The sequence below is a fragment of the Mandrillus leucophaeus genome, unplaced genomic scaffold (genome assembly GCF_000951045.1).
Source record: "Mandrillus leucophaeus isolate KB7577 unplaced genomic scaffold, Mleu.le_1.0 Scaffold68, whole genome shotgun sequence".
NCBI classification, from domain to species: Eukaryota; Metazoa; Chordata; class Mammalia; order Primates; family Cercopithecidae; genus Mandrillus; species Mandrillus leucophaeus.
In genome coordinates this window covers 4,637,152-4,648,278 of record NW_012107363.1, presented here as the reverse complement: position 1 = coordinate 4,648,278, position 11,127 = coordinate 4,637,152, and the positions used below count along the sequence as shown (strand labels likewise).

The following is an 11,127-nucleotide window of genomic DNA, read 5'->3' as shown; positions in this document are numbered from 1 at the left end:
GCCCGGCCGAGATAGCCTCATTTCTAAGGACTAGTCTTGCCTTCGTGGGATAAGGGTGGTGTGTTCTGTGTCCTTCTACATGTCCGAGCGATCTCTGCAGCTCAAAGGTGTTCACTGTCTTGTGCTGATTTCCTCTTCTTCCATCTCAAAATTGAGACAAAATACTTTTACTGTTGAAGTGTTGTCCAGTAGAACTTCCAGCAGAGACGGGATGTCTGCACTGTCTAATTTAGTTGCCTTTAGCCACGTGTGGTGTTCCATACCTGAAATGTGGCTGGTCTGATTGGGTAGCTTGATTTATAATTTTATTTAATTTTAATTAAGTTTAAACAGCTCTGTGTGGATAGTGGCTCCTGTATGAAACTGCAGGTCTGTTGAGAAGCATCTTTACTGGAGAGAGTGGAGGGCTTGGAGGGGGCACGTGGGTTTCCTGCTGCTATCTTTGACCTTATTTAATTGGCCCAGCATTTGCAAGTAAGTTGTCTGTGCGTGTATATATAAATGTCTGTTTCTGTCTTCTTGTTTCGTTTGACTGCATTTATTTGAAAGACGCTAGGTGGCAGAATTACTATATTTGGTTGGTTTCAAGATAAGAGTTGAAGTAATCCATCTTGTGTTTTTATATCGGTAAGGTGTGTTTAGCATGTAAATTGGTAATTCGTATTCACGTACTGCTTAAACAAAGGCTATGAATTCCACCCATACACTGAAAATGGAGACCTTTGAATTTGTCCATTTCAGGCATTACTTCTTAAACAATACCTGGTTCAGGAACTAGTCAGAATGGCACCCTTGACCTTTAGTTTCCTGCTTTTCCTTTTGTTGGGGGAGGAGGGTATTTAGCTCAAAGGTGTGTGCCTATTTCAGATTCCATCTAGGAGAAGCAGAATAGCCAAGAAAGATACCTGTCCTCCTGTTTACAACATTTGGGGTAACCAGCATCCCTCTCTTTTGGTCCAAGATAGACGGGTTTAGAAACAGATGATGGTACCAGAGGCCCAGGGGGTGGAAGCATCAGCTTTGTTTGTTGTCCATGTGGCTGGATTAGAGCTGTCTGGCTTTGTAGCCTCAACACGGCTGTCCAGCTTTGCTCACTATGATTTTCAAGGACACATCTTGTGCCCTTCCCTGCCTGCCATCCAGACCATACCCAGTCAGGGTGGCAGGAACTGCTGCCCCTTCCTCCTTGAGTCCTGGTCGTGGGTGGTGGAGAGGTACCATGACCCTCACGGAGGCCTGCTCACCCTTCCTCTGTGGCAGAGGGGATGGCTGCACGACAGCTCTTTCCCTGTCCTTTCCAAAGCGTCCATGGTTCCACTTTATGGGGCAAAGCAGGAATACTGGAAGAGAAAGTGGTCCTTTCTATAGTAATAAAGTTGACATTGATTCAAGTTCACCCTTGGGGAAAGGATAGGGCCACTAACAATTATAATGCTGGAAGCAGTGGAATTTTCTCATGGGTATGTGGTAGGTTTAATTTTAATTATCCCAGTTAATTCTTAGAACAGCTCTGTGAAGTATTTCCCCCTTTCTGCTTGAGTTCTAAAAGATCCTATGCCAAAACCAAGAGTGAAAACCCAAGCATTCTTTCTTGCCCATGGATCTTTCTCTCATCGGGCCACTTCTTGGGTTGTTGGGGGTGAATGTAGCCGCTGGCAATTGCAGAATACCCACCATGGGCCTCAGTCACTGTGTGGCGTGGATTAGAGGTGGTTCTCTCCATGTCATAGCCGAACAAGCCAGCCCAGAGAGGTTTCTGCCCTAGGAGCTCTTGATGGTGGAACTGGGATGCGATCCCACATCCTGCCTGTTTTGGAAGCAGCATTCTTCATTTCCAGTTCCTGCTTCCGTTGTTCCTTTTAGTATTTCTTTGTTTAACTCATGAAATCAGGACTTGGGGAGCTGCTGCGTGCAACTGTAGCTGTTTCCCTGGGTGCAGCCTGCATCCACCTTCCTGCCCCCCTCCTTTCTTGCACTGCCATCGTGGTCTCTGGGCACTTGGTCCCTTTCTCTTCCCCCGAGTCCCTTTGGCTCCCCTGTGCCACCCTTGTGATCCACAGGCTCTGCCTTCTTTCTGTCTGAGACTGCTGCTCATCACTACCTGGGACCCTAGGAAGGGAGGTTCCTCCGAGAAGCATCTTCTAATCTCAGCCACGTTCTCAATGCCGCCGTTGGCTTTGTTAAATAATGGTAGCTACTGTAACACATAAACCAACATTTCCGTGGCTTCACACCAGAGAAGGTTGTTTCTTGGTTTTACGACAATGTGTTGAGGGTGTTTCTGGTTCACGGATGGTTTTCCTCCATGTGGGAATTCGGGGACCCAGGCTCCTTTCCTTCTTTTGGTTCTCTTCTCTGGGCCTCCACATCCTCTGTGTCTAGTTGGGGACAAGGAGAGGGAAGGTAGAGAAGAAGGCTCTGTGGCCTTGGACAAGTGACATGCACGCCTTTGCTGGTGTTCTCTGCTGGTGATGGGTCACAGCCCCACCCCGTACGAGGGGACTGGGAGACGTCGTCCTGCTGCCTCCCAGCAGCAAGCAGCACTGTGGTCTCTGATGTGTTTTCTTTGAGGATAAAAACAGGCGATTCCAGGATGAGTAAAGTCAGGGAAACCCTTGGAAGGAGGGGACCAGGCGGGTGTCACCATGGGATTAGTGGTGGCTTCAGAATGAGCCGCCAAGAGTGCAGTGCCTTCTAAAGCTTTTGCTATTCTGATATGCCCACACCATGCCCAGCAGGTGTCTGCCTTGCTCTCCGCAGAGAGGGTGATGAATCCTTCTCGTGAACCTCTGTCCCGTTCTTCCTCCCTCCACCTGGAAGGGACCCTGGGTTCCTTGTAACATCCCGGCGGAACAGGGGACCTTCTGTCCTGTCCCCAAGCTCAGCCTCATCCTCCTGCCAGCTTCCCAACCCCTCTTATGTCTGCTTCCTCACGCCACATCCTTCTGGATTCTCTGGAATTGAATTTTGCCTTTGATGCTTATTTAAAAATATCCATTGCAGGCCAGGTATGGTGGCTCACACCTGTAATCCTGTGCACTTTGGGAAGCCAAGGCGGGCAGATTGCTTGAGCCCAGGAGTTTGAGATTAGCCTGAGCAACATGGTGAAATCCTGTTTATAGAGAATACAAACAGGGCATGGTGGCACACACCTATACTCCCAGCTAGACAGGATCGACTGAGCCCTGGAGGCCGAAGCTGCAGTGGGCTGTGATCGTGCCACTGTACTCCAGTCTGGGCAACTGAGTGAGACCCAAAAAAAAAAAAAAAAAAAAAAATCTATTGCGTACTTCACCACAGTGAAACGTGTGTCTTATCTTTCCTTTCCGGCCTGTAGCTGCTCTTTTGCACTTATAGCCGCACTAAGTCAACCTTAAATTAAAAGCAAACCAGCACTTCCTGTGCTCTCCTGCTTCCTTCATGAGGGTCCCTCCCTCTGTGTACGCTCCATTCTCATTGCCCCTGGTGATTTGTTTCCCTCTTGGTTCTCAAGCCGTGGCAGCCTGCCTCTTATCATCTTTACTGAAAAGTCCTTTGCAGAGGCTGCCTGTGTTCTTTCTTTCTCGGTCCCTCTCATCCTGGGCCCCCCAGCTTGATTCTGTGGGGCTGCCCTCTCCTCACTCAGTAGCTTGCAGGGTCTTCTCTGTCTAGCCACTTAATTGGTTGTGTTCCCCGAGTTGCTGTCCGTGGTCTCTCGTCACTGTTTTCTCTGTGTCTCTGCCTCTCTCCTCGGCCTTGGTAGGTCTCTCCCCTTTGCGACCCTGGCTGTTGCTCTCGTGGACAACTTTCTCTTGCTGGTCCGCGTAGTCCTGGCATCCAGCTTCTCAACATGGGACTTGTCCTGCCAGTACCTCAGACTTATGCTGAAAATTGAACTAGCACCACTGTCACTCTCCAGGACCTCTTCTTGTTAATTAGGTCATTAGGGATGTTCAAAATCCCAGCATCATTGTCCATTCCTCCTCCCACCAGCCCAGGGACCCTGACCTTACCTCCTCCTCTCCATCTACCGGGAGGTGGCTCTCAGAGTCCGTCTCATCTTCCACCGGAACTTCCCTACAGACTCCCCGCTGCTGCCCCAGGGGCTGAGCACTTCCTCCGTGCCTCGTGCAGCGCTGAGCCCTTTACCTGGGTTCTCCTGTTCGCTCCTTATTGCAACCCTGCGGACAGATACTGCTCTTAATTCCATCTTAAACCTGAGGAAGCTGAGGCCCCAGGTAAGGTGCATCCAAGGTCACTCAGGTAGTAAACTGTAGAGCCACGATCCGAACCAGGCAGTCTGATTCGGAGCCTGTGTTGACACTCATCCACCTAGAACACAGCTCAGATTGTGGGTTTCTATTACGTGTTCAAAACCGCCACATCCCGGGTCTGTCCCTGCACGTGCCCTGTGGCCTGGCTGCATCTTCTTGAAGGCAGCGCATGCGTCTTCACTCAAGGGGCCCGTGCAGGAAAGAGGGCCCCACAGAAGGACGAGGCCAGTGCAGGATGGGCTGGAGGGGACGATGCTGACTGTGAAGCAAGTGTAGAGAAATCCCAGGAAACCTGGAGGAACCAGAGACAGGGCATTAGAACTCATCGTTGTGACCTGGTCTGTATTCTCTGAGTGTACTGCCGCTTTTAGCTCGCTTCCTTAGTCTCAGGTTGTAGTTTAAGGCATTGTGGAGCCCTAAAAAGCCTCTACTCTGTTTTTGCCTGTTTCGGGACCCTTTCACTTCAGGGACGTGTTGAATTTTTTTTTTTTTGTTTGTTTTTAATTTTTTGAGATAGAGTGTTGCTCCATTGCCTAGGCTGGAGTGCAATGGCACAATCTTGGCCCACTGCAGCCCCTGCCTCCTGGGTTCAAGCGATTCTTGTGCCTCTGCCTCCCAAGTACCTGGGATTACAGGCACCCGCCACCACACCTGACCAATTTTTATATTTTTAGTGGAGACAGGGTTTTGCCATGTTGGCCAAGCTGGTCTCGAACTCCTGACCTCAAATGATCCACCCACCTCGGCCTCCCAAAGTGCTGGGATTATAGACATGAGCCACCATGCCCGGCCTGAAATTTAATCAGAAATAAAATTTTGACCCCAACAATGATGCTAGGAGGCCCAGATCTGGGGGAGAGGGCGACCTTGGCCAGATGGGCCTTTCTCTGTTTCCCAAGTCTTGCTGCCTCTGCCTGCTGTGCTTTGCAGCCTGTGCATGTCTCTGTGCCTCTGATCTTGTTTATCCAAAGGAGAGGATAGAATCAAGTCATGATTCCTGGAGCCCTGAGAAGGATGCTGTGGAGAAACTTGCAGGTAGAATCTAACTGAGTGTGTGGCTGAGGTGCCAGCATTGTGTGTGGGGAGGCTGACCGCTTGGCCTGCCCAGGCCCAGGATGCTCCATGGCCGGGCACAGAGGCAACTTGGCTGTCAGGTGTCAGGAGCCTGCAGAGAGCACACAGCCTGGACCACAGGGGGCTGCCCATGTTCTTCCAGCACCTGTCCTGCTTGCTCACCTGGCCTCTTACAGCATTTCTGTCCCTCAGTTCTTAGCAAGCCCAGGAGCTGTTCAGGTTGGCAGGTGCCGAGTGCTGTTCCTGCCTGTGTAGCTGTGGCTCAGTCCTGTGGGGGGCCCCGCTGTGGCCTGAGTGCAGTGATTCGAGGTGCTGAGTGTTCCCTGACTCGTTCTGCAGGAGCTGTGTTCAGACTTTCACAGCTCTTAGCTTGAAGCTTCTGGAGGGCTTGGCATTGCCAGCCAGTGCAGGGGTGGACAGTGGGAGAGGAGGAATGCTAGCTTTCTTGACCAATCCATTAAATAAATGGGATATTGGCCAGGCACGGTGGCTCACGCCTGAATCCCAGCACTTTGGGAGGCTGAGGCGGGTGGATCACGAAGTCAGGAGTTCGAGACCAGCCTGGCCAACATGGGGAAACCCCCTCTATTCTAAAAATACAAAAATTAGCTGGGCGTGGTGGCAGACACCTGTAATCCTAGCTACTCGGGAGACTGAGGCAGGAGAATAGGTTGAAATCAGAAGGCGGAGGTTGCAGTGAGCCAAGATCATGCCACTGTACTCCCACCTGGGCAACAAGAGTGAAACTCCATCTCAAAAAAAAAAAGCAGAATGTCTGTTTCTGCTTAGAAAAATCAGAATTTTCTAAATGCCAGGTGCTTTGAATATGTAAGTATGGGAAACAACTCAGCCTGTTTCATTTTTATGTAAAATCTCCACGTAGCCATGTGGCACTGGACCGAGATGAAAGCAAAGACATTTCTCCTTCTTAACTTTGTTTCTAGGAATGTTCCGGAGAATCACAGCAGCTGCCACTAGACTGTTCCGCAGTGATGGCTGTGGCGGCAGTTTCTACACCCTGGACAGCTTGAATTTGCGGGCTCGTTCCATGATCACCACCCACCCGGCCCTGGTGCTGCTCTGGTGTCAGATCCTGCTGCTTGTCAACCACACCGACTACCGCTGGTGGGCAGAAGTGCAGCAGACCCCGAAGTAGGTTCATAATGCCCACAGCTCAGGGCGCTGGCCCAGCACTCTGTCCTGAGACTCCCAGTAACCTGAGATTGGGCCACCGTTACAGCATTTTCATTTTCCATTTTTTGTGAGGGCTTGTAAAATTTCTGCTGCATATTAATATTCCTTTCATGGACAGCATATTGTAGAGACAAACATGCGGTCCAGCCAAAGGCATTCAGAATAGCAATTGCTTTCTAAATGTGATTTTCTTTGGCAAGTTCTTTGACACCATTCCATCTTGTGGGATATGCTTGTCATGTTGTGTGGCTCCTACTAAGTTCTAGTCCTTCAATTGGTTCCATAGCCAGACATGTTGCAATGTCTTAACTTCATTATAAATTAAATGTGGTTCTGGTTATTCTTAGATAATGGAGTAACGATTTAGCAAATTCCAAAACCTCTTGGAAATATTATTTGACCATTCAAAAAGACTTACTAAGTCTCTCATTATGGGTGGCCCTCTTTTTGTAAAAGGTTTTCAGGCTTAAGCTCCATTTCTAGGTGCTCCAACACTCCGTTATTTGTATACATGTGGAAATAAAAGCTGTGACATCCCCGCCCTAGCTGAATCCTCAGCACAGTGTTTCTGGAAGGCTCAAGATCCCACACTGGGGAAAAGAAGTTCCAGAGAGAAAAGAGGGCAGGTGCTGCCGTGCCTCTCTGCTCAGTATGGATACTGGGCCATGTGCGGCCAGGGCTCGCAGTAGGGCCAGTTCATGGTACTCAGCTGGAAAGTCCACTGTTGGCGGGCATTCGTAACCATCCACTCTGTGCCGTATGTAGTGGGGTGTGGCATCCAAGTATTTGAAATACTTGGAGGATGTCTTAGGCCTGTTATGATGACTGAGCACTGTGGGAGCAGGAGATAGAAAGTCAGTGTCTCCTAGTTCTGTGCTGCTTTAACGTGCAGAGAAATCAGCCGCGGATGCAGCAGATCACTCCTTTTCTGACAGGCCTGCTTACTCTGATGTTATATCAGAAAGCTCTGAATCTGGGAATTGTGTTCCCTGAATTGGAATAACAGAAATGCTTAGATGATCAGTGTTTAAAAGAAATAAACCAAAGGTAAATTTAGTTTGGAATTCAGCAAGCGTCTTCATTCAGCCCTCTGAGGGCAAACTACAGCTTTTCATAAATGTGGGTAAATTCTCTGTTTCTTGACCCCCTCTGACCCAGTTTTCCTTTATAACCTTCTGTATTGTTCCATTATCCTGAAATAACATTAATAGATTAGGCTGGGTGTGGTGGCTCATGCCTATAATCCCAGCACCTTGGGAGGCCAAGGCGGGAGGATCACCTGAGGCCAGGACTTCGAGACCAGCCCAGCCTGGCCAACATGGTGAAACCCTGTCTCTACTGAAAATAACAAAAATTAGCCAAGCGTGGTGACAGGTGCCTGTAGTCCCAGCTACTCAGAAGGCTGAGGCAGGAGAACCGCTTGAACCCAGGAGGCAAAGGTTGCAGTGAGCTGAGATCGCGCCACTGCACTCTAGGCTGGGTGACAGAGTGAGACTCCATCTCAAAAAAAAAAAAAAAATTAATGGATCAATGGATTTTTAACCTAATAGTTAAATTCAAAAAATATCATTCTTTAATGGTAATGTAAAGGTAAAATTAAGAGAAGATAATATGTAACAAGCATTTTAGTATGTGAGTGTCTAAGGTCTCCCTGTGGTGGAAGGAAAAAATAAATCCCCATAAGTGTCCACGATGCCCGTAGAGAGCGGAGCTGTTCCAGTTTAAACCGCTGCTCTTAGGACTGTGTTTTTCCAGCTATGGGTGGTGGGGGATGAGTATCTTTTTATTTCCATGAGATGAGAAAAATGAATTACTAGAAGTATGAAACACAAAACACAGCTGCTCTTTTTTTATCCGGACTCAGCAGCTATAAAATTGCTCTATCCAGTTGCAGAAGTTCCTGCTGCTTACCCTTGACGCCTCCTCGGTTAGTGTGCATCTCCTTTCAGGCTGGCTCCCAGATGGGAGCTGGCTCCAGGCGACACTGGGTGCTCTGCTCCAGGAGGTCCTTGTGTGGGCCCTGCCCCGGCCTAGCCCCTCTCTTATGGACTCCGTCACCGTGGGTTTGATTCACTCAATCTGTCTTACCTTTTGGTGAGCTGTTAGAGTCCTGCCTATACTTCAGCACTTGTGGGTGTGTTGTGGTACACATGACATGTTGGTCACTTCCCAGCTCATCTTGTTCTGAGTCACCCTGGATTTAGTACGTTCATTCGCCACTAGTAGCTGGCGGTATATGGCCTGTGATTTGGGGGACTTGTGCTGCTACAAATTGGGGCTGAATTTGAGTTGACACTGGCCCTTCTTTATGTCTACTGCTAATATTTGAATTGCAAATGCTGCCTCTTCTCTTTCAGAGGCTCATTACCCTATAGCTGTATTATTGCAAAGTACATAATTACAGCTTGAGTGTAAGTCACGCTGGGCTGGCAGGACAGCCGACTGAGAAAGGGCAAGTTTCCTGTTAGTTTTCACATTGACACATAATTTACAATACAGTAGAATGTACTTTTGTATCAACTGTAGTCAGTAACAGCCCCCTCCCCCAACCACATAAGATATAGAGCAGTGCTGTCACTTCAGATAGTTCCCTCTTCCTCTGCCATGTTCCACCCTCCCCAGGTCTAACCACCAATCCGTGCTCTATTCAGCCCATTGCAGAGGGTCATAGAAATAGAATCTACAGGCTGGGTGTGGTGGCTCATGCCTGTAATCCCAGTGCTTTGAGAGGCTGAAGTGGAAGGATCACTTGAGGCTAGGAGTTTGAGACTAGCCTGGGCTACCTAGCAAGACCCCATCTCCAGAAAAAAAAAGTTTGAAAATTACAAGCACGTCCCTGTAGTTCCAGCTGCTTGGGAAACTGAGGCGGGAGGATCTCTTGTTGAGGTTACAGTGAGCTATGATCGTGCCACTGTGCTCCAGCCTGGGTGACACAGCAAGACCTTGTCTTTGGGAAAAAAATTAAGAAAGAGATGGAACCACACAGTGTGCAGCCTTTTGAGTCTGGCCCCTTGCAGTGAGCGGTGTCTACCGTCATGCGTTGCACACGCGTTGGTGGCTGGCTTCTTGTGACTGCTGAGCATTATATGGCTGGGCTCTAGTTTGCTTTCACTTCACCAGTTGGGAAACAGAGAAAAGGCAGTTTTTAAAAAGTTTAAATCTGTAGAATTTTGGTTTTTACCAGTTCTCTTCTAAATCCTGAGGGATTACAGGAAAAGTAGTTGTATTTCAGAATATTCTTAGCTTGATGTGACCTCTCTCCCCGTTAAGGCCCTTTGCTGCAATGGGAAGGACGTCGTCCTCCGTCAGACCCTGAAGGTCAGAGGGGCACTTTGGGAGTGTGTCAACATTTTAACTGTATGGACTAGAGCCAAGAGTCTCAAGGTTTATAATTCCCACCTATTCAAAAAGAAAAAAAAATAATAAAGTGAGAAGAAGTCAATGTAAAGTGAAATAACCTGTGTTAGTGGGGAAGAAGTGTTTTTAAACAGAATTTCCATAATGTATACCCTGAACGTGTTTAGAGTGGTGATGTTTCATTGGGAAACGAACAGTAAAACATGAAAGCAGGGAGATTTTCTTTCTGGCAGTTGGCAACTTTCATGGCAGATGGGGAATTTGAAAAGCAATTGCTCAATTATCAAACATAGCCAGTGTGAGTTCTGAAATAAAGGTGCTGATTGAATGTGCAGCTTTATGGTGGATTTTGTCATTCAGGCAAGCATTTTAATTTTCTGCCTGTTAAATTCTGTTTTCTTTAGTTTTTCATATGTGGTTTATTGTAGCTTGGGAATAGATAACTGAGAGTATATATTACACATACAACATTCTGATATGGCAATATTTAAACCAACTTGTCTGTTTTAGAACTAGAATTAAACATAATCATCTTCAGTATTTTGCAAATAAGCTCACTGCCATCCAGAAACATTGTCAATGCATCTGTTGCTCCTTCTAGAAGACACAGTCTGTCCAGCACAAAGTTACTTAGTCCCCAGATGTCTGGAGAAGAGGAGGATTCTGACTTGGCAGCCAAACTTGGAATGTGCAATAGAGAAATAGTACGAAGAGGGGCTCTCATTCTCTTCTGTGATTATGTCGTAAGTTTGAAATGCCTGTAAACGGGGTTGAGGGAGGTGGGGACCGGGAGAACATCCTGAGTAGATGACACTTGCCTGGACCCTCTGGAACCCAGACTGCCCAGTGTCCTGCCAGCTCCATCAAAACTAAATCTGGAATGAATGTTTACTTCTGCTCTGACATGTAATTGGAGACCGGGCCTGGCCTTCCAGTCACTGGATTCTAAGCTGGACTGTGAGAGTTGATGCAGCTGACTCATTTATCAAATGCCCAGCTATTGGCTTCACGCCTACACGATGCTGGGCATATTTGTTAATTCGTGGGAAGCAATGGAATAATAATAACTAATGATTTGAAAAACAAGATAAGTGCATTGACTGTAGTGGGGTTCTGATTTTAAATTTTTAAAAAAATTAGGCCGGGCGCGGTGGCTCAAGCTTGTAATCCCAGCACTTTGGGAGGCCGAGACAGGCAGATCATGAGGTCAGGAGATCGAGACCATCCTGGCTAACACAGTGAAACCCCG

At 47.9% G+C, this 11,127-nt stretch overlaps 1 protein-coding gene across 1 annotated transcript in view; it reads left to right on the top strand.

The window, feature by feature from the left end:
* The window catches only part of HTT (huntingtin), a 150,342-nt gene that overhangs the window by 99,753 nt on the left and 39,462 nt on the right, over positions 1 to 11,127 (top strand). The window contains exons 40-41 of the mRNA XM_012002185.1: positions 6,272 to 6,479; positions 10,480 to 10,621. Coding sequence (XP_011857575.1) covers positions 6,272 to 6,479; positions 10,480 to 10,621 — 350 coding nt within the window. The remainder of the gene's footprint in view (positions 1 to 6,271; positions 6,480 to 10,479; positions 10,622 to 11,127) is intronic.